The 22,946-nt window shown below is 52.4% G+C and overlaps 1 protein-coding gene across 9 annotated transcripts in view; it reads left to right on the forward strand.

Annotated features, from left to right (window-relative positions):
* DNM2 (dynamin 2) overlaps window positions 1-22,946 on the forward strand; it is an 88,324-nt gene that overhangs the window by 13,265 nt on the left and 52,113 nt on the right. For all 9 annotated transcript variants that reach the window (XM_068979808.1, XM_068979800.1, XM_068979805.1 and 6 more), the window contains exon 2: window positions 17,986-18,059. In XM_068979808.1, the coding sequence (XP_068835909.1) occupies window positions 17,986-18,059 (74 nt within the window). The remainder of the gene's footprint in view (window positions 1-17,985; window positions 18,060-22,946) is intronic.

The following is a 22,946-nucleotide window of genomic DNA, read 5'->3' on the forward strand; positions in this document are numbered from 1 at the left end:
CTGTTGACGTTTTGAGGATTTTATTGAATCTCCAGGTCAATCCGGGGAGTATTGCCATCTTAACAATATTAAGTCTTCCACTGGGGAGGGATAAATTAGGAAACTGGGATTAGCATATACACACTACTATATTTAAAGTGAAAGGAGAAAGGGTTAGTCGCTCAGTAGTGTCCCACTCTTTGCGACCCCATGGACTGCAGCCCACCAGGCTTCTCTGTCCATGGAATTCTGGCAAGAATACTGGAGTGGGTAGCCATTTCCTTCTCCAGGGGATCTTCCCGACCCAGGGATTGAACCAGGGTCTCCTGTATTGCAGGCAGATAAGACAGATAGCTAATAAGGACCTACTGTTTAGCACAGGGACGCCTACTCAGTATTCTGTAGTAACCTATATGGGAAAAGGATCTAAAAAAGAATGAATATATGTATAACTGATGCATTTTGCTACACATTTGAAACTAACACAACATTGTAAATCAACTATACTCCAATTAAAAACCAAAAAAAAAAGTCTTCCAGTCTGTGAACACAGGCTGTGTTTCCATTTATTTAGGACTTTAATTTCTGTCAACGATATATTTTAGTTTTCAGTGTAGAAGTTTCATGCTTCTTTTGTTAAATTTATCCCTAAGTACTTAATTAAATTTTTTCAGGCTGTTAAATGGAATTTCCCCCTTCATTTCATTTTCAGATTGTTCACTGCTGGTGTGTAATAATATGACTGATTTTTGTATATTGATGTTGCATCCTGCAACCTTGCTGAACTCATTTATCTTTTTTTTTTAAAGTTTTAAGATTCCTCTACATATTCTGTAGACATGATCATGTCATCTGTGAATGGTTTTCCTTCTTCCTTTGAATGCCCTCTTTTTCAGCCTGACTGCTCTGGCTGGACAGCCCCCATACGATGTTGAGCAGAAGTGAGAGTGGGCATCTTTGTCTTGTTCCTGATCTTTGTGGGAAAGCTTTCAGTCTTTCACTGTTAAGTATGACATTAGCTGTGGGTTTTGTGTAGATATATCTGTCCTTTATTAAGATGAGAAGAAGAGGAAAGTCGCTCAGTCATGTCCGACTCTTTGCGACCCCATGGACTATACAGTCCATGGAATTCTCCAGGCCAGAATGCTGGAGTGGGTAGCCTTTCCCTTCTCCAGGGGATCTTCCCAACCCAGGGATTGAACCCAGGTCTCCCGCATTACAGGCAGATTCTTTACCAGCTGAGCCACCAGGGCAACCCATTAAGATGAGGACGTTCCCTTCTATTCCTAGTTTGTTGAGTGTCTTTTTCACGAAAGGGTGTTGAATTTTGCCAAATGCTTTTTCTGTGTCTATTGAGATAATCGTACAGTTTTGTCGTTTATTCTGTTAATATGGTGAAATTTTAAAAAGTGATAATGTTCCTCTGCTTACTTTTGGCTGAACTGGGTTTTCGCTGCTGTGCAGGCTTTTCTCTGGTTGCAGCGAGTGGGCCATGGGGAGAGCTACCCTCTGGATGCGGTGCTTGGGCTTCTCATTGCAGTGCCTTTTGTTTTGAAACCCGGGCTCCTGGGCTCAGGTTTCAGTAGTTCCAGCTCCCTGGCTCTAGAGCATAGGCCCAGTAGTTGTGGCACGTGCGTTTAGTTGCTCCGAGGCATGTGGAATCTTCCTGGACTAGGCATTGAACCCATGTTTCCTACATTGGCAGGTGGATTGTTTACCACTGAGCCATCAGGGAAGCCCAATATGGTGTATTACATTGATTCATTTTTCCGTTTGGACTAACACTGCATTCCTGGAATAAATCTCACTTGACTCTGGCATATTTTTTTTTTAATGTTTAATTTATTTATTTGGCTGCATCAGGTCTTAGTTATGGCATATGGGATCTAGTTCCCTGACCAGGGATCAAACCCAGGCCCCCTGCTTTGGAAGGTCGGCATCTTAGCCGCTGGACCACCAGGGAAGTCTCTATGGCGTATTTTTTTATGTTACTGGATTTAGTTTGCTAGTATTTTGTTGTGGATTTTCTTGAGTGTCTTTACTCATAAGAGATACTGATTTGTGCTTTTCTTGTGATATTTTTGTCTAGCTTTGGTATCAGGGTAATGCTGCCCTCATAGAATGAGCTAGGAGGTGTTTCTATTTGGGGGAAGAGTTTGTGAAAGATTGGTATTAATTCTTTACATGTTTGTGAGAGTTGACCAGTGAAACTGAGTCAGGCCTTTCTTTGTGGGTAGGTTTTTGCTTTACTTGTTATGGGTCTATTCAGATTTCTTTCTTCATTTTTTGGGGGGGTTGCAATGTGGGGCATGTGGATCTTAGTTCTGCAAACCAGGATTGAAACCATGCTCCTTGCTGTGGAAGCATGGAGTCAACCACTGGCCCTCCAGGGATCTTTCTTCTTTCTAAAAACAAATTTTAAAATGGTTTTTAATTAGGAAAAAGTTGCTAAAGCTTTATTGAGGTATAATTGACATGTGCAAAATTGCAGTCTTCTCCTTTAACGTCAGTTCAGTCGCTCAGTCGTGTCCGACTCTGCGACCCCATGAATTGCAGCACGCCAGGCCTCCCTGTCCATCACCAACTCCCGGAGTTCAGTCAGACTCATGTCCGTCGAGTCGGTGATGCCATCCAGCCATCTCATCCTCTGTCGTCCCCTTCTACCTCTATCTATGCACTTCCCTCTGTGCACTGCTTCAGCTGTGCTCTACAAGATTTCTGATGTTGTGCTTTCATTTTCATTCATCGCAAAGTATTTTCTAATTCCCTTTGTGATTTCTTCTTTGACTCACTGGCTATTTAGGAATATATGGTTTAGTTTCCATGTATTTGTGAATTTCCCAAACTTTCCTGCTGTTACTTTTTTCAAACTTGCTGCTAGTATGGTCACAAAACATACTTTGTATGATTTCATTCAGGCCTTTCACAGTTACTCAGTATCGTTTTATGACCTCAAATGTGGCCTATCCTGGAAAACCTATTCCAGGTGCCCTTGATAAGAAGGTGGATTCTGCTCTTGTGGGTGGAGTGCTCTATACATGCCTTGAGGTCTTGTTGGTTTATGGTGGAGGTTGTTGGTTTATGGTGGTGGAGTTTACATTTTCTTATTTCCTCAGCCATCCTTTGTCCAGTGATTTTTTTCTGTTTTTGTTTTTTTTGTTTTGGCCTCGCCTCATAGCATCTTAGTTTCCCGACTGGGGATCGAACCCGTGCCCTGCGCAGTGAAAGCCCAGAGTCCTAACCACTGGACCACCAGCAAAAGCGAAAGTGGTGGTCGTTTAGTCTTGTCCTACTCATTGCGACCCCATGGGCTGTAACCTCTGTTCATGGAATTCTCCATGTAAGAATACTGGAGTGGGTAGCTATTCCCTTCTCCAGGGGGATCTTCCTGACCCAGGGATTGAACCTGGGTCTGCCACTTGGCAGGCAGATTCTTTACCATCTGAGCCACCAGGGAATCCCTGGACTTACCAGGGAAGTCCATTACTGAAGGTGGGGAGTTGACGTCTCCAGCTGTTGTCATTGACTTGGCTGTTTTTCCCTTACTCTGTGCTGTCTTTACAGCTGTGTAGTATTCCTCAGTCTCACTAAATCCAGTCACTCTCTTGCATGAGGTTTTTTTTCCTGCCTTAATTGCAATATAGTTAATTTACAATGTGTTAATTTCAGGTGTACAGCATAGTGATTCAGTTATATACACAGAATATACAAAAAGAATGTATTGTTCTTTTTTAGATTCTTTTCCGTGAAAGATTATTATAAGATGTTGAAAATAGTTCTGTGTTCTATACAGTAGGTCTGTTATTTATTTTATATATAGTAGTATGGATATGTTAATCCCAACCTCCTAATTTATCTTCCCCCTCTCACCCCTCTATCCTCTTTGGTAATCATGAGTGTGTTTTCTGCAGACGCTTTTAGGTCGTTTCTTGTTTTCTCCACCTTGGAGGTCGACAGATTTCTGCGTCTGCTAGGCTAAGGGCTGATCCCTGGAAGGGTGCTGCTGTCCTGAAAAGAGGGCAGGCTTAGAATCTTCTTGCCAGAGACCTTCTGGGAGTGCCAGGGGGTGACATCCCCCTCCATCCCCATCCCTTTGTGAACGATCCTGTGGAACAGGGCCCCACGTGTGCCAGGCGCTGGGCTTCATGTGACTCGTCTTTCTAGTCCTGCCTGCCAACGACCTGATGGGCCAGGCACTGTTTTTTATGCTTATTTTATTGTTTAGTTGCTAAATCGTGTCCAACTCTTTTGTGACCCCATAGACTAGTCTGCCAGGCTCCTCTGTCCATGGGATTCTCCAGGCAAGAATACTGGTGCAGGCAGGGCCTTGTAGGCTGTGAGGAGGAGGACATTGATTCTTTTCCAGGTGTGCAGGAACCTACAGGTGATTTTTCTGTTTGTTTTAATCTGGCTGTGCTGATTAATCTTAAGTTGCAGCACGAGGGATCTTTAATTGTGGCATGTAGGATCTGGTTCCCTGACCATGGATCGGACCCGGGCTCCCCTGTGGTGGGTGGGTGGAGTCTTAGCCGCTGGACCACCGGGGAAGTCCCTCCAGGTGAGTTTTAAGCGTGTGCAGCATGATCTGGCCTGTGGTTTGAAAAACCTTCTTTGCCTGCTGCCTGAGAACATCAGGGATGGCCCGGGAGACAGGGGCGGGGGATGTGACTGTGACCTTGGGGACTTAGTCTAAGGATGTTGGGACTGAGCAGAGAGAAGGGGCGCATCTGTGTATGTCGAAGTTAGGATTCGCTGAGAGGCGGGCTCTGGGGAGTGGGAAAGAGACCACCTGGGGAAGGGCGGGGAGGCCTCCCTGTTTTGTGTGATACGTGCTCCTGCTCTGCCTTGGCCGGTTCCTCAGTGTGACACCCCATCACGCTGGGAGGTGAGGGGGCAGCATGCTCATCCCCAGAGGCCAGTCGTCTACCCTCGTGCTCTTTTATTTTGTTGTTGAATAATTTTATTTTTTCATTTGGCTGTGCTGGGTCTTCGTCACTGCACGGGCTCTTCTCCAGTTATAGTCAACGGGGGGTTGCTTTCTAGTTGTGTGCGGGCTTCTCATTGCGATAAGAAGCTTCTCACGGCTTCTGCTGGTGCAGAGCCCAGGCCCTAGGGCTCAGCAGTTGTGGCACATGGGCTCGGTTCCTCTGCAGCATGTGCGATCTTCTCGGACCCGGGATCGAACCCCCGTCCCCTACACTGGGAGGCGGATTCTCCACCACCGAGCCACCGGGGAAGCCCCACCTTCTTGCTTGAAGGAAGCCTGCAAAGAGGATGGTTCTGGAATGCCGGGAATGGGGTGGGGCACTGCCCTGCCTTCCTTTCCATGTATTTACCAGCACCCTGCCCCTCTGGGTGGTAGACCTCTGCAGAGCTAGAAATCCCACGTGGCTGACCCCCGCCCAGGGGCTACAGTTTCGCAGGAGCACCCAGTACCTCCATCGCACCTGCGCTGTCTCCTCCCACCCCTGCCACATCCCATTTTGCAGATGACACAAGGCCTAGGAAGTGAGTGACCTTGCTGGCAAGGTCATACAGGTCAGGCCCCCCTGCTGCAGTGTAGAGTGGCCAGGAGGTGTCAGAGGGCCCCCTAGGAGGTGGAGTTGAGAGCTCGGTTTTCCAGTTACCCGTGGTTTCCTCATCACCTTTAAAAATGCGGCTTGGCTGACCATTGGCTTTGGAGCCTCACTACAACTGAAAAGTAACAAATTAGAATGGCCATCCAGGTTAGGACTTGGCGCGTTTACTGCTGTGGCCCAGGTTCAGTGCACGGTTGGGGAACTAAGATTCCTCAAGCCTCCTGGTGTGGCCAAAAAAACCTTACAAATTCATATTTGCTTGTTATAATGTTGTTCGTTGTTCAGTCACTAAGTTGTAACTCTTTGCAACCCCATGGACTGCAGCACGCCAGGCTCCCCTGTCATTCACCATCTTCCAACTCCCCCTCCCGTTGGAGATGCCATCCAACCGTTTCATCTTCTGTTGGCCCCTTCTCCTCCTGCCTTCAATATTTCCCAGCATCAGGATCTTTTCCAGTGAGTCGGCTCTTCGCATCAGATGGCCGAAGTATTGGAGCTTCAGCATCAGTGCTTCCAATGAATATTCAGGACTGATTTCCTTTAGGGTGGACTGGTTGGATCTCCTTGCAGTTCAAGGGACTCTCAAGAGCCTTCTCCAGCATTAGCACAGTTCAAAAAATTATAAAATGGGGTTTCCTGGTGATTCAGTGGTTAAGACTCCATGCTCCCAATGCAGGTGGCACAGGTTCGAGCCTCGGTTAGGGAACTAAGATCCTGTATGCCTCATAGCACAGCCAAAAAGAAAAAGTTACAAAACACCAAAATCCAAACGGCATCGGAGATTATAAAACTGATGGTCTTCCATTCTCACTCTGTCGGTGACCTCCATTAAGACCTCAGGGTGTCACCTTCATGCTTACTGTCCATACACAGGCAGAAAGAAAAAATTGGAGCGCACAAACTGTCTGCCCGTCGCACTTTGCTTTTAGTGATGTGGCCTGGATTGCTCCCTGGGACGGTTCCAAGGCTGATTTAGCCAATTCCCTGCTGATGGGCCTCGAGGTGGTTGATGGGCTCACTCCAGAAAGCACTGCCGCAGGGAGTAGCCGTTCTTGCACACCCGCTCAGGAAAACCCGAGGGCCAGGACAGGGGCTGTCAGAAGAGGACAGTCAGGCCTCTCAGGGAGGTGACATCTGAGTTGAGTCCTGAGTGACCAGAGGAAGCCAGGATTCTGGACAAACTGGGGAGGGGGAGTTGGAAGACATTCCCGGCGGAGAATGAGCGTGTGCAGAGGCCCTGGGGCAGGCATTGCTTTGGCCTGCTTGCTCTGCTTTACCACCAGTGTGGCCAGAAGGAGTGAGCGAGGTCAAGGTGGGGGTGAGGGCAGAGAAGGATGGGATGATTGCTCAGGGCTTGGAGGCTACTGCGGGGCCGGGGGGTGTGCTTTGAGCAAAGGTGGGATGTGATCTGACTCATACTGTGTTGAGTTTTTCTTTGTTGTTGATGTTGTTCAGTCGCTAAGTTGTGCCCGACTCTTTGAGATCCTGTGGACTGCAGCGTGCCAGGCCTCCCTGTCCTTCCCTATCTCCCAGAGTTTGCTCAAACTCATGTCTATTGAGTTGGTGATGCCACCCAGCTATCTTGTCTTCTGGCGCCCGCTTCTCCTCCTGCCTTCAGTCTTTCCCAGCATCAGGGTCTTTTCCAATGAGTAGGCTCTTCAAATCAGGTGGCCAAGTATTGGATCTTCGGCTTCAGCATCAGTCCTTCCAATGAATATTCAGGATTGATTTCCTAGTGAGAACTCTTGCAGACCTTTCAATCTACCTTACCTCACTTGACAGATGAAGAAACTGAGGTACACAGGTATGACCTGACCTGCACAGGTTGTCTGGAGTGGAAGTGGCCTCATCTGGATGCTAACCGGGGGCTGAGAGGCCCAGTGCCTGGGCCGCTCGGCCCCGTGGGCTGCTTCCTGCCTTTGCCCCTGGCCTGGCCATGTGGGCACAGAGCAGGTGACCAGATGGCTGAGTGCCAGGGGCGGGGCCGCCCCTAGAACCTGCAGGATTCCTGAACAGGGAGGAGCCTGCTGGGAATATTGTGAAGGGTGGCACCTGGGAGTGAGATTGTGAAAGCCAGTGAGGGTGCCCACAACCTGTCCCATCGTCCCACTGCCATCTGAACTCAGCCTCCTTGCCTGTACGGTGGCAGGTTTGGACCTTCATGCTGTAAACACTGGTCCCCTGCCTCGTGCTGGGCTCTGTGCCTCGGAGCTGGGGAGAGACTAGGGAATGTGCCAGATGGAGGACCTTTGCCCCATGAAGCTGCAGGGCAGCTTCTGAAGGGCAGTGGGTGGGAAGGGACCGACCACAACCATGTGGGCAAATCAGCAAGCTGGAAGGAGGCAGTTATGAGTAGGAATAAGGATTGAGCAGGATGGCGGGTGATGCAGGGGGAGCTGCTTCGTATCGGTGGTGGAGCAGGGAGGAGAGAGGCCAGGAGTTGCCAGCTGACCGTGTGAAGGCTGCAGGGAGAGGATTCCAGGTCCATGGAGCGGCCAGTGCAAAGGCCCTGAGGTGCACTGTGCCTGGTGGGCTTGGTGAACATGGAGGAGGCCAAGTGGCAGGAACCAAGTGTGCGTGGGGATGATAGGAGGAGGTGAGGGCAGCAGGGTGACTGGGAAGATGATGCCAGGAAAGTCCCATGGGCTGTAAGAAGGACTTGGACTTTTTCCCCCCTTGGCCATGGTCTGTGGCCTGCGGGGTCTTCATTCCCCAACCAGGGATCAAACCCATGTTCCTTGCAGTGGAAGCACGGAGTCTTAACCACTGGACCATTAGGGAAGTCCCCAGGACCTGGACTTATAACCTGAGTGAGGTAGGAGTCCTGGGAGGGCTCCGAACAGAGCGGGGGTCATGCCTAACTTGGTGTCCACAGGTGGCCTATGGCTGCTCTGGGAAGAACAGAGTGTAGGGTTGAGGGTGGGCAGGGGAGGGAGGGGCAGCCACTGGTGGGCCAGGCAGAAGGCCTCGGATATGGAGGGAAAGGGGCCCATTCAGGCTCCATTCGGAGGTGGAGCCAACAGGACTTGCCTCCGGGCGGGGTGGGAGATGAGAGGCAGGAGGGGTCCTGTGGTCTGAGTCAGGGGTGTAACCACACTGCCTGCCCCTTGGGTTGACCAAAACACACAGTGGCACCTGCCTTGGGACACTGAGGGCAGGCGGGTGACCGATGGTTACTGTTGGCTGGCATCGGGAGGGGACATGGGCGAGTCAGGGAGCAGGGCTGGGACCGCTGGGGTGTGCACAGACTGGATGCTATAGCCTTGGAGACTATATAGCCTTGGAGTCGTGATGACCTCTGTTTCTGTTCTAGTAATACTGCAAAGAGGCCCCCTGGGTGGGTGAGGGGGGCGACTAGGGGCTCTGCCTCGTTGGTGTCCCACCCAGGTTCCCCTCCTGATTCTGCTGCTTCCTTTCTGAGTGACCTGGGCAGGTCCTGAAACAGAGCCTTAGTCTACCTACCTGTGAAATGGGAGTATCGGCCCTGACATCGTTCAGGTTTGTTGTTGTTCAGTCGCTCGGTTGTGTCTGACTCTTTGCAACCTATGGACTGTAGCCCTCCAGGATCTTCTGTCCATGGGATTTCCCAAGTAAGAATAAGGGAGTGGGTTGCCATTTCCTCCTCCAGGGAATCTTCCTGACCCAGGAATCAAACCCATTGCAGGCAAATTATTTTCTGTGTGAGGCACCAGGGAATCCCAGAGGGTTTACTGAGATGTTGCTCAGAATGGATTAGAGCTGGGCTGGGTGGGCAGCCCAGGGTTCCCTGTATGAGAGCCTGAGAGAGGGAGTTGGTATTACTCTGGCACGTGGGGCTCCAAGCCAGGAGCTCTTCCTGTGTCTGGCATTGGGCTGATGTCTCCCAGCCACACTGAGGCTTAGGGTGACCCCATGAGGATTTTTTTTAATTTTTTTTTTGGCTATACCTTGCAGCATGCAGAACTTCTCAGACCAGGGATCAGACCCACGTCCCCTGCAGTGGAAGCGTGGAGTCTTAACACCTGAACCAGCAGGGAAATCCAGCCTGGGGAGGATTTGATTATGAGGGAGGGATGGATCCCAGTCTGGGCCCTTGCCTGGGCCCTCACAGGCTCTGGATTCAGGCTGGTTCATCCACTGCTAGCTTCTGTGTTTGCCCTCTCTGGGGGTCCTCTTGGTTTCCATTGTTGCGTGTCTTCACCCTTCTGGGGGTGGGGAGAGGGGTGGAAGTCAAAGGGCTGCAGAGAGGCCTTGCGTTCCCTTCAGAAGTGAACACACAGCCGGGCTTCTGAGTGGCCCACGGCTCCTCCTGCTGCTGTGCCTTTCCCTCTCAGCCCCCACTGCCTTTCCAAGAGCCCGCGGCACCTTCTAGGGAGAGGCGGCCCGTCCCAGAGACCGAGGCTCCAAGAAGGTGTCGTGACTCGCCCCAGGTCATGTATCCTGGCGATGGGTGGTGTCCTTCCATCCCATGGACAGCAGGACCAGTGCCCAGGGAGGACAGAGTCTTGCCCAGGGTGGGAGGAGATCTGGGCGTTGAACCCAGGTTGTCTGGCTCCAGAGTCCATTCAGCGTCGCATGAGCACCTGCTTTATGACAGGGCTTCCCAAGTGGCTCCGTGGTAGAGAATCCACCTGTCAAACAGGAGATGCTGGTTTGATTGCTGCATCGGGAAGATCCCTAGGAGAAGGAAATGGCAACCCACTCCAGTATTCTTGCCTGGAGAATCACAGGGACTGAGGAGCCCGGTGGGGCTACAGTCCGTGGCATCTGGAAGAGTCAGACTCCCCTGAGTGACTAAACGACAACAGCTGTGTGACAGGCACTGTTCTAGGTGCTGTGGACCCAGTGGTGACCAGTCTAGGTGAAGTGTTGTCCCAACACAGTCCTGGCCCTTCGCTGGAGGCCCTGTTGGTGGGAGTGGGAAGCGGAGGGTGTGCATTTGGGAGAGAGAAGTGCAATCCGCTGCACCTGCAGAGCCTGAGCCGGAAGGGTTTTCTGGCAGAGGGAACAGCCTTTGCAAAGGCTTGGAGGCCAGAAGCACAGGGGAGAATCCAATGGCTGAGGGGAGAGGGGCTCAGCTGAAAGGGGGTGGTCCTGGGGGGATGGGCAGGTGAGGGACCCTGTCAAACCTGTGATCAGTCATGTGACCTCTGCAGGAGGAAGGCTTGGAGGCCCAGGCCTCTGTTTGAGGAGGATAACCACGGTCAGACGCCTGGGGCCAGGGCTGGGCCCAGTGGATTAGAGGACAGGGATGGTGCTGAAACTATCAGAGTTAACATTTGTTGGAGGGCTTCCCTGGTGGCTCAGTGGTAAAGAATCTGCCTGCACTGTAGGAGATGCAGGTTTGATCCCTAAAGCAGGAGGATTCCCCTGGAGAAGGAAATGGCAACCCACTCCAGTATTCTTACCTGGAGGATCCCATGGACAGAGGAGCCTGGTGGGCTACTGTCCATGGTGTCGCCAAAGAGTAGGACATGGCTGAGCGACTAAACAACACTTATTGAGCACCTTCTGTGTACCAGAATAAACTCCAGATCCTGTTCTGGGGAGCTGACATGGGGAGGCAGACAGGAAGCAGATAAGTGGCATGTGAAGTGTTTGTGCTTTGCAAGACGGTTGGGGGGTTGGGGGGGCTTGGACCTGTGAACGAGAATGGGAGAAATCTCCCCAGGGAGGTATCGTTTGCGCCAGAGCTGCAGGGAGTGAGTCATGGGCGGAGGAGGAGCCTGCTTGTCTGGTACCCAGCTGCCCTCTGGGATGAGTGGGATTTTCCCATTGCGCATGCATGCCCAGCCGCTGAGTCGTGTCCAGCTCTTTTGCGACCCCATGGACTGTAGCCCACGAGGCTCCTCTGTCCATGGGGTTTTCCAGGGAAGAATACTGGAGCAGGTTGTCATTTCCTTCTCCAGGGAATCTTCCTGACCCAGTGAAGGAAGCTGCATCTCTTACGTCTCCTGGATTGGCAGGAGGTTCTTTCCCCATTACTAACTAGGAAACCCAAATCAGAGAGCCTGGGAAGCCTGCCCAAGGTCACACAGTACGAAGGGCAGCCTGGGGCACTGTGGCCCTTGCAGCAACAGGGAAGAGAGAGGAGGGGCATGAACTCATACTTTGAATTAGGGGAGGGACTTGGTGTGCCCAGTGGAATGTGGGTGGGGTCTGGGAGGAGGAAGCCGAAGACTGAGACTTGAAAGTCCCTCTTGAGAAGTGGACAGTCAGTGTTGAGGCAGAGGGGCCCAGAGGGTGGGGGTGTGTGTGGCTTGCTTCCACTCCCCTGACCAGGAGGGCCCCAGGAATGCCGCTGCTGCTGGGTGCCAGGAAACCCTGTGGGCGGGCCTTAGGGCACAAGGGACCTTAGGCCTCTCATTGAGCCCCTCAATGAGATTTTGGGGGGAGTGCTTTTTTTTTTGGCTGTGCCAGGTCTTAGTTGCAGCTCTTCAGTTGCATGGCATGTGGGATCTAGTTCCCTGACAAGGGATCAGACCCAGCCCCCCTGCAGTGTGAGCGCAAAGTCTTAGCCATTGGACCACGAGGAAGTCCCTTTTTTGAAGTTTTTATTTTGAATTGGGGTAGACCTGACCAGTGAACGTGTTGTGATGGTTTCAAGTGAACAGCAAGGGGACTCAGCCATACATACACATGTATCCATCCTCTCTGGGGACTGCTTTTCAGGGACTGTTGAGACCGAGGGTGCCTGGTGCAGTCCGAGGCTTCTAGATACACAATCAGATGGATCCCAGGGCTCCTGGAACTCCCAGCCTGGTGTGTGAGGCCCCCGTGCCCACCCAGCCTCGTCCCTCAGCCTTCTCCCTCTCAGGCTCTGCCTCCTCTGGCCTCTACTCGTCCCTCCCACTTGCCACCAAGTCCCAGTGCAGAAAGCCACCTTTCCCCGGCGAGGGCCCAGAGCACCCATCACACTGGCCCTCATGTTCCTCTGAGGCTCTCATTGTCCATCGTCTGTGGTGTCATCATTGTGCTCACGGTGCCCGGGCCCCCGGACGCACCCAGAACGGTCACAGGACAGCATGTGCCAACAGCAGGATCGAAAGCCTAGTCATGGCCGGGGAGATGCCTGCAGCTTCCACAGCAGACGTGCAGGCCCAGAGGATGGGGGTCCGGCGGTCAGAGGCTCAGACCCCACGGGCTTCAGTCCACACTCCTGGGTGCCGAGTGACCTCAGTGCCCAGCCTCTGTGCCTAGTGACTTCCATAAAATGAGCTCACAGACCACCTCGTCGGGTATTGTCGTGGTTAAATAGCCCGAAAAGCCCTCAGCTTCTTGCCTGGCATACAGGGAGCCCTCGACAAACGTGAGCTACTCTTAAAGTATTTTTTGGAGTCAGTAGTCCATGTGGACGAGGTAGAATTCAAAGATGTTTCAGAACCTGCCGTGACTCTCCCTCCCAATAGGCCCTTGGCCAACCTGGGCTCTGGTTTGAGGCTTTTTATTTACTTAGAAAACACAGACTCTCTTCCGCACCTTTTGTTTTCCTTACTTGATACATCCAGAAGGAAGTTCCTTGTCAGGAGATAAAAAGCTCTTTTTTGCTGTTGTTCTTGGAGTATGTATTTGTGGATGTGTGTGACTGCAGAGTGGCATGAATGGGCCATCATTTAATTAGCCTCCTCCATGGGCTTTAAAGTGCTTTCTGGCTGTTGTTTACTCACTAAGTTGAGTCCAACTATGAGGCCCCATGGACCATGGGATTTCCTCTGTCCATGGGATTTCCCAGGCAAGAATACTGGAGTGGGTTGCCACTTCCTCCTCCAGGGGATCTTCCCGACTCAGGGATTGAACCCATGTGTCCTGCATTGCAGGCAGATTCTTTACCACTGAGCCATCAGGGAAGCCCTTTAAAATTCTTTAGATCTGAGCTAGTCCCCTCTGGGAAACGAAAAAGATAATGTGTCCGTGGGCAGATTTTAACGGAGTGTTTTCTGTGTGCTTGAGTGTCTGAATCTTCGTGAGCGCATCTTCCTGGCCCTCCGTGTACTCATGACCTTCCTGGGACTGAACTCAGACGTGGCATCGTCCTAACTGCAGGTGTGCACCTTCATTGGTTTCCTTCTTGAAATGAACGCATGCATTGGTCAGATCAAGATAGAGGGTGTTAGCGTCATCTCCGAAAGTCTCCTCCTGCCCCTTCTAGTCAGTTCCCCACCCCACCCCCCCTACCAGGGGAGAGGGGGAACCAACTGCTCTGATTTCTATCAGCGGAGACTTGTTTTGCCTGTTCAAGGTCACGTCTACCCTGTGACTCAGCAAGAGAAATGAGGCATTCATCAACAAAAGGCACAGGTGAGAACATTCAGAGTGGCTCTATTTGTAGTGGCCCCGGGGCTGGAAGAAGACCCCCAAAAGCCACATCAGCTTCGTGAGTGGATGATCAGACTGTGGTCCGCTCCTGCAGGGGCTTCCCGGGAGGCTCAGTGGTAAAGAATCCGCCTGCCAAGCAGGAGACATGGGTCCGATCCCTGGATGGGGAAGATGCCCCAGAGAAGGAAATGGCATTCCAGTCCAGTATTCTTGTATGGAGAATCGCATGGACAGAGAAGCCTGACAGGCTACAGTCCACAGGGTCGCAAAGAGTTGGACACAACTGAGTGACTATAACAACAACAACAACAAATCTGCGTCAGTCAGTTGGTGGCTGAGCAGACCAGTCCATCCGTGCAGTGGCACACCAGTCAGCTAGGAACAGGAGCCGGCTCAGCCACACACAGCAGCGTGAGGGAAGCCGCCCGCGGGACCCTGGGGACTCCATTCCCACGCTGCTCCTGTCTCGTTCGCTCGCTGCCCTCTTACCCCCATGGTGTGTCTTCTTTGTCCCCAGCGCCTCCACTGCTCCACTGGTGTGAGTAATACTTGAGTGAACAAGCTGGTGACCTTGGCCAGGTTGCAAAATCCTCACTGATCCTCATTCTCCTTATCTGCCAAATGGGAGGCTGGGAGTCTCATTCAGATGGTTACACTGCGTGAAGCGGGCATGACGTGCCCCGAGCAGGGCCGGGGTGGCCCACAGATTCTTTGTCCTCTGGAGCGTGGCTCCATGGGTGGTGTGCAAGGTGTGGAGGGCTTTGAATGTGCTCCCAGGGCCTGCGGGCTTCATCCTCTAGGGACTTGTGTGTGTCCTTGGGATGGTCTCCTCTTCCTCCACGGTTCTTCTCCATCCAGCCTGTCCCCCTGGTCATGGCTAGCTGGCTCCTCAGCTCCTCTGGATTCTGTCCAGTGTCTGTTGAATGCCTTCTGGGTCCCTGCTGTCTCCCAAACCAGTACTTATCATCACTCACCTTGACCAAGGCAGTCACCTCCTGCCTGCCTCTCCACTCCCACCCTCCCCCTTGAAGCAGTCAGTTGCTCAGTCACCAAGTCACATCCGATTCTTTGTGACCTCATGGACTGCAGCACACCAGGCTCCTCTGTCTTCCACTATCTCCTGGGGTTTGCTCAGATTCACGTCCATTGAGTCGGTGATGCCATCCAACCATTTCTCCTTCTGCTGCCCCCTTCTACTTTTGCCTTTAATCTTTCCCAGCATCAGGAGAAGGCAATGGCACCCCACTCCAGCACTCTTGCCTGGAAAATCCCATTGACAGAGGAGCCTGGTGTGCTGCAGTCCATGGGGTCGCTAAGAGTCGGGCTCAACTGAGCAATCTCACTTTTACTTTTCACTTTCATGCATTGGAGAAGAAAATGGCAACCCACTCCAGTGTTCTTGCCTGGAGAATCCTAGGGACTGGGGAGCCTGGTGGGCAGCTGTCTATGGGGTCGCACAGAGTCGAACATGACTGAAGTGACTTAGCAGCAGCAGCAGCAGCATCAGGGTCTTTTCCAGTGAATCAGCTTTTCGCATCAGGTGGCCAGAGTACTGGAGCTTCAGTTTCAGCATCAGTCCTTCTAATGAATATTCAGGGTTGACTGGTCTGCCCCCCTTGCAGTCCAAGGGACCCTCAAGAGTCTTCTCCAGCACCACAGTTCAAAAGCATCAATTCTTTATAGAAGTGGCCAGAGGGGTCTTTTAAAGTCACATACCTTTAAAAGCAAATGAGGTAGGGAGTTCCCCGGCAGTCCAGTGGTTAAGAATCCGAGCTCCCACTGCAGGGGCTGCAGGGTTCAGTTCCTGGTTGGGGAACTAAGATCCTGCACACTGTGTGCTGTGGCCAAACCAAACCAAACAAAACAAAACCCTTCATCAGGTAGCTTTGCTCTAAGAATGATGACCTCTCTTGTGACCTCCAGCGTCACCTCAGGCACCCCTCTCTGGGCCTGTCCGTCCATCCTACTCCAGCACCCTACCCTGCTGCTTGCCAATAGTACCCCCATAGGACCTCCAGAGCCAAGCTGCCTATGCAGGGTCCCTCATCTCCAAGGCCTCCAGTCCATGTGGTCGGTCACTGCCAGATCCCTGTGTCCAGCCAGAGGAGGCCCTGCCTGAGTGTGGTGACCCTACCCACCGTCCGATGGGGCTCAAACCTCACAGTGCATGGTGTGTGACAAGGGTATGCTTCCTCCCTTCCTCCACCCACTGGGTGAACAGGTTCTGAGCCTGTTGAGAACCAACGCCCTCCTCTGGGGCTCTGTCCGGACAGAGGTGCTGGGGTGCTTCTGAGACACCGTCTGTCGTAGAACTGGGGAGCCGGGTGGCACCAAGGATGTTTACCTAGAGTTCTGCACAAATTTCAGATAATCCAAATGTATCAGTTCAGTTCAGTCACTCAGTTGTGTCCGACTCTGCGACCCCATGAGTCGCAGCACGCCAGGCCTCCCTGTGCATCACCAACTCCCGGAGTTCACGCAAACTCATGTCCATCGAGTCGGTGATGCCATCCAGCCATCTCATCCTCTGTCGTCCCCTTCTCCTCCTGTCCCCAATCCCTCCCAGCATCAGGGTCTTTTGAGTCAACTCTTCACATGAGGTGGCCAAAGTACTGGAGTTTCAGCTTCAGCATCATTCCTTCTAAAGAACACCCAGGACTGATCTCCTTTAGAATCCAAATGTTTCCCTGGGTGCAAACTTGTTTAAAATTCCCTGAGCCTAGAGCCTTTCTCCATTTTACACGAAACAGAATCCTTTGCATGCCCTTAGTGACCTCTGAGAATGGTGCTTCTACTCCTTTGGCCACTTGGATCTCCTGCTCTTTCCATTGCCTTTATTTAAAAAATACATATATATATTTACTTGGCCATGCCGGGTCTTGGTTGTAACACGCAAGCTCTTTAGTTGTGGTGTGCACTCTCTCGCTTGCAACATGTGGGATCTAGTTCCCTGACCAGGGATCAAACCCAGGCCCCTTGCACTGGGAGCACGGAGTCTTAGCCACTGGGCCACCAGCGAAGTCTCAGTTGCCTTTCTCAATGGTTCAGGATAGTCTCCAGTCTTCCCACCCTGTGTGAAACCAGGTGTAAGTCAGTGCAGGTATTGCCTGAATTTTTCCATAGTAAAATCCATAGCGTATTTTTTAAAAAATAAATTACTTTATTGAGGGATCATTTACATGATAGGAGATTCACCCGTGTTAAAGGCAGTGATTTTTTAAGAAACTTATAGTGAGTATTAGTAAACAGTACCACAGTCCAGTTTTAGAGCATTTCCATCCCCCAGAAAGCTCACCACTCTGTTTCTCATCCCCATGACAACCAGTGATCCACTTCCCATCTCTTTCAATTTGTCTTTTGGGGACATGAAACATATCGTAATTTTTTTTAAGTCTTTTTTTTAAATTTGTTGAAAACATTCTGGTGTTTAAAACTTTTTGTTGGAGTATAGTTGATTTACAGTGTTGTGTTTCAGGTGTACAGCAAAGGCAATATTCTGTTTTATGTTTTGGTTTTTTGGCTGTGAGGCAGGTGGGGACCTTAGCTGGCCGAACAGGATCACACTCGCACCTCCTGTGTTGGAAGGCAAGATCTTAACCCCTAGATCACCGGGGAAGTCCCGAAACACGTTATATTTTGTCATTAAATAACTTTCCTTTTATTTTAGTCTTTATATCGTATGTATGACATGATATTACTTTAAAACATGTAGGTCAGAAATGTTGATATATGGCAGAAACCAACACAATATTGTAATTATCCTTCAATTGTAAATAAAAAAAGGAAAAAAAACTGCAAAAAAAAAAAAAAGTACCGCTCTCTTTTGAGTCTGGGGGAGATGGTCCAAACATTTGTCAGGACAAGGGGCCTCTGAATATGCTGGGGCTGGCACATAGCCAGCCGAAGGGAAAGGGTTCCCTTTGTCACCAGCCTTCAGTCCAGTCCCTCCCTGTCCCTCCATGGCTTCAGGACCCTCCAAGGCCGGAGCATTCCCTGGTGCCCTGCTGGGGTTGATGTCTTTGCTGAAGTCACGCAGATTGCAAGAGGGCATTGCTCCACCATGTGTGGTCATACTTCCTGCCCCCTGCCAGCCGGCCTCATGAGTAATTTCTGTCCATTTCCCCTCCCACAGGGACTTCCTTCCCCGAGGTTCAGGAATCGTCACTCGGCGGCCTCTCATCCTGCAGCTCATCTTCTCAAAAACAGGTACGGTGGGGCAGCTGGCAGCCCAAACAGGAAACAAGCGTGGTGGCCGTGCCTTGTGGGAGCCAGGGGGCTTCCGAGGTGTCCTGGGAGGCCGTTTGGGTCTGCATTCCCTTTTTCCCAGTGTGCAGGGAAGCTGAAGCATGGTTCATGGAACACCTCCACCCACCCCAAGCATCAACTGTGACTAGGCTGCCAGGGACCACATTTTTTGCTCTAGATGATACATTCTTGCTGGACACTTTCAAAATCAGAAGCAGACAGTGTGACACGTCAGCCTGAAAGGCTTTGGTGCGCTCCCTTTGCAATAAGGACACCCTCTTGCACTCACAGAACCACCCCCAAGAAAAGTCGTCATTTCTACATGTTCCCTTACCCCAGTCCGTACTCAGGGTGTCAGCTGTGCTCCGGAGATCTTTCCTGGCTGCTTCTGCAGCTCCTGGGATCCGTGCCACGCTGCCTGTCATGGTCCTGTCTGCTCTTCATGAGAGCCGCATTCTCACCACTTCTTCTTTTTGATCTTGTTCTCCCACTGCTTCTTTTTGAATTACAGCACTGGCTTTAGGGAGAGGCCTGGCCTAACTGTTGCATGTAGAATGGCCCACATGGAGACTCTTTTTCTATCCCCCACCTCTGTTCTTCCTACACAAGTCTGATATGACATGGGCATGTCTCCTAGCATGAAACTCACCTAACTTCCTTGTAAAAGCATCTCAGGTCAGAGGCTGGAAGGGGTGAAAAGGGCCATTGGAGGTGGGACCTCTCTTCTCTCCAGAGCCCCCCGGAGTCTTCCCTACTGACCTGGAATGTCAGCCACAGCTGGTTCAGTACTTGGGGTGCCAACGTCACCACAGGCTGTGTTAAACACCCCCACTCTGGGGAGGCAGCTGATATACCCCCATTTTCCAGATGGGGAAACTGAGGTTTAACCACCTGCCTTTCTGGTGGGCGCCAGACCTGGGATGGGCACCCAGGCAGGTTCAGACCTCAGGCTCCACAACTCAGCTGACCCTAGTCCCGCCCTCTCGTCTTCATTCATCCAGTCCACCTGCAGGAGGATGTGACACTAGTGAGAGATGGCAACAGATTGGTCCAGTGGCAAGCCAATCGGCTGCCTCCTCTGGGTTCAAGTGTCCAGTCAGCTGTGCCAGGAAGGCCAGTGGCTGGATTGTGAGATGTCAGTGGGATCCGAGTCACCTAGGGCTTGGCACATTGGGTTTCTGTTGCACATTCACTGGGTTGGTGGACGAGGGTGGTGAGAATCTGCATTTTCAATGAGTTTCCAGGTCATTCTGATGCTTTTGGCCTCTGCCTACTCTGGGAAAACCTCTGCCCTGGTTTTTGGGGGCTGAGAGCTAATACTGCCCAGGTTCAAACCCTGGCGCTATAGCTTACTGGCTGGCTGGCCCTTGGGGAGGGAGTGTTGCTCACAGCTGTGCTTCCTGTCTGGACAGTGAAGATAATAATAGTACTGCCTTTGTCAGTTGCTGTGAAGACCGTGCTATTCAATACACGTATAGCCCGTAGAACAGTGCCAGGCACACTGCAGGCCCTTGCCATGTGGTGCCAGCCCAGTGGTTTCAGCATAGCTTGCTGGGAGAACAAGTTGGCTGGCTTCTGCACTGGAAGGTCACAGGCTTTGTCATGGCAGGAGGGCTCTCCTACCACCTCCCCAGTGACTGTCACCCAGCAGCGGTCCAGGGAGCACTGGGCTGCCTGCCGCAAGCTGGTCCCAGGCTGGGGCACAGTGGTGAGTAGGACCAGGGCTGCTGCCATCACCTGTCGCCTTTCCTCTGTTTTTTAAATGTAATTAAATTATTAAGTTTTGGCTGTGCTGAGTCTTCACTGCTGCGAGGGCATTTCTCTAGTTGCAGCAAGCAGGGGCTGCTCTCTAGTTGTGGTGCCCCGGCTTCTCGTTGTGGCCTTTGTTGTGTAGCACGAGCTCTAGGGTGTGCGGGCTTCAGTAGTTGCCTCACTCAGGCTTCAGCAGTTGTGACTTGCAGTTTCTGGAGCACAGGCTCGATAGTTGTGGTACATGGGCTTAGCTGCCCTGCAGCATGTGAGATCTTCCCGCACCAGGGATCGAACCTGTGTCCCCTGCATTGGCAGGCGAGTTCTTCACCACTGAGCCAGCAGGAAAGTCCTGTCACCTTCCCTCTTGATGCTCCTGTTAGTGCTGGCAGTCAGTGTGGGGGGACCCTTGGGTGGGGACCAAGAGGGAGACACATAGGCATGGCCCTCCCCGGATGGAAGTGTGTGTGTTGGTGGCGAAGGGAGTCTAGCTGGACTTCTCTGACAGGCGGTGATGTGTGAGCTCAGGCTGACAGGTGCTTGGGGGTGTGTTGGGGAACGGGAACTCGGCTTCACAGCAGAGAGGGGTTGCTTGTGCAGACCCTGAGGCAGCGATGCCCACTGTGGCCGGCTGGAGGAACTGAAAATTCCTTCTAGAGGCGGGGAGGAAAGAGATGCATGTGACAAACGACAGTCCCGGGAGAGCACACATCTGCCCACAGCCTGACCCGGGGTCATGATGAAATCACCATTCCTGTCGCCTCACTTCACAGAGGAAGGGACTGAGGCCCCTTGCCTGAGGACACACAGGGAGGCTGTCTTGAAAGCCCAGTCGCGAGCTCATTCTTAGGGCTGGTTTGACCAGATCCTGAGGCCACAGGTAGAGAAGAGACCACGGGGACCACCAGCTCTGGGGCAGGGGTCCCAGGAAGGGATGGGTGGAAGCCATGGAGATGAAGACGCTGAGCCGCCTGTGCATCCTGTTGGGCTCGGGGAGAGAGATCCGGGGTGTCCCACCTGGGCATGCTCCTTTCTGTGTCCCAGCTTGCATACTCCACCCCCACCCCCATCTGACCGTGGCATTGAAAGTCTCTCCATGCAGATGTGAGCTAGGCCTCGGCCAGATGCCAGGGAGGCAGCGTGAGCGCTCTGAGGGGCCCAGCTGACCCTGAGCTCAGCCTGTTGGGTACGACAGACATGGGGTTGCTGTGGCCAGGCGGAGAGGGGAGAGCGCAGGGGACTGTGGGAGGGTATATCAGGCGTTGGGCTTCCTTGGTGGCTCAGTGGTAAAGAATCCATTTGTCAACACAGGAGACAACGAGTTCCATCCCTGGGTTGGGAAGATCCCCTAGAGAAGGAGATGGCAACCCATTCCAGTATTCTTGCCTGAGAAATCCTGTGGACAGAGGTGCCTGGTGGGCTGTAGTCCGTGGGGCCACAAAGAGTCGGACACAACTGAGTGTCTAAGCAACAGCAACAGTATCAGGCGCTGGATCTGCTTTGAGCCAGGGCTTGGGGAGAACCTTCCAGGCAGGGCAGCAGCTGTGTAGTGAAGCTGTGAGGGGCCGGGAGGCAGGTGTGATGAGAGATCCAGACACTGGGAACCTGAGTGGAGTTCAGGGTGTGGAGAGACTGGCTCAGCCCACTGCCTGACTTGTGGAGGAGGGCCAGGCAGAGGCAGGAGGGCAGGTGGGGAGGCCGAGGGGGGCGGCAAGCCTGCTGCCAGGGAGAGGTGTTGGGGCCCGGGCCAGGGTGTTGCTGTGGGGGCAAGGGCAGAGTCTAGAGTGACCTCGAGGTGGGGAGCCTAGGTCCCTGGACTGGGGGAGACACCCTACCACTAGGGAGGAGGCTGAGTGCAGTGAGGGACGTGGTTGTGGCTTTTAGAGATTCCTGGGGGCCACACAGGGCTGCGTGGCTCCCCGAGATGAAAGTTTTGTTCAGCTGGTTCTCAGAGACAGGACTCCAGAGCCAGGCTGCCACCCCTTCTTGTCTGGGCCCTTCAGGCAAGTGGCTTCCCTCTCTGTGCCTCAGCCTTCTTATTTGTAAAATGGGGGTGATAGTGGTGACTGCTTCGGGGCCCTGGCACCCCATGAGACTGGTGTGGCCATCGCCTCTTCTGGTCTGAAGTTCCTAGTACTATAAGGTTCTAATCCTTTGACTCCTGGGATCCCCGTGGTGGTCCAGTGGTTAAGACTCCACGTTTCCATTGCTTCTGGGCCTTTTGGCTAAGATCAAGTGAAGACTCCTTGCTTCCACTGCAGGGGGCACGAGTTTGGTCCCTAGTCCGGAAACTGAGATTCCACATGTCACATGGCCTGGCCAAGGATAAGAAAACGAAAAACTAATTCTCTTGCAGTGCACAGAGGTGCCCTACTTCTCCTGGTCCACACCGGTCTCAGTGAGCCATTATTTTAATGGGCTTAGTTTAAAAATTACCTCAGACCGTAGCCACCAGGAAGTTCAGTGGGTCGTGGGTGAACCCTGCTCCTCCTTGTGAACTGCCCCTGGACCTCATAAACCCTGAGCACTGGGGACTGTTCTTGTTTGGAATGTGCCCAATCAGGGCCTCCAGAGCCTTCCGTCCCAGCTCTGACCTTGGCCGCCGCTCACCGGAGCCAGAGAGATGTCAGGGCTTGGCTCTTGGCCTCCTTCTTGAGGCTTCGTGGCCCCCTTGGGACCAGGCTGACCTCTGAAACCTCACTTCCTCCTGGTGCCACAATCTTGCTCCTCTTCCTCCAGACCAGCTCAATTGTTTCCGCCTCTGGACCTTCCCCCTCATTGCAAGCCCTGCCTGGAACACCCTGCCTCCCCCCCTCCTCCTCGGGGTGAGCCTCACCCCCAGGCCCCACCCCAGTCACTGCTGCCTTAGTTATTGTGCAGCGTATGTTGTGAGGCAGCATCCTGTTCGCCCGGTTTCTTTTTTTGTTGTTGTTTTAAAAGACTTGTTTGTTTATTTGTTTTATTGTTAATTTTTGGCTGTGCTGTGTGCAGGCTTTCTCTTGTTGCTGTGCACGGGCTCTAGAGTGCGCGGGCTTCAGTAGTTGCGCCACCCAGGCTTAGTTGTCCTGTGGCATGTGAAATCCTCCTGGACCAGGGATC

Source organism: Capricornis sumatraensis, chromosome 9 (genome assembly GCF_032405125.1).
Source record: "Capricornis sumatraensis isolate serow.1 chromosome 9, serow.2, whole genome shotgun sequence".
Lineage (NCBI taxonomy): Eukaryota > Metazoa > Chordata > Mammalia > Artiodactyla > Bovidae > Capricornis > Capricornis sumatraensis.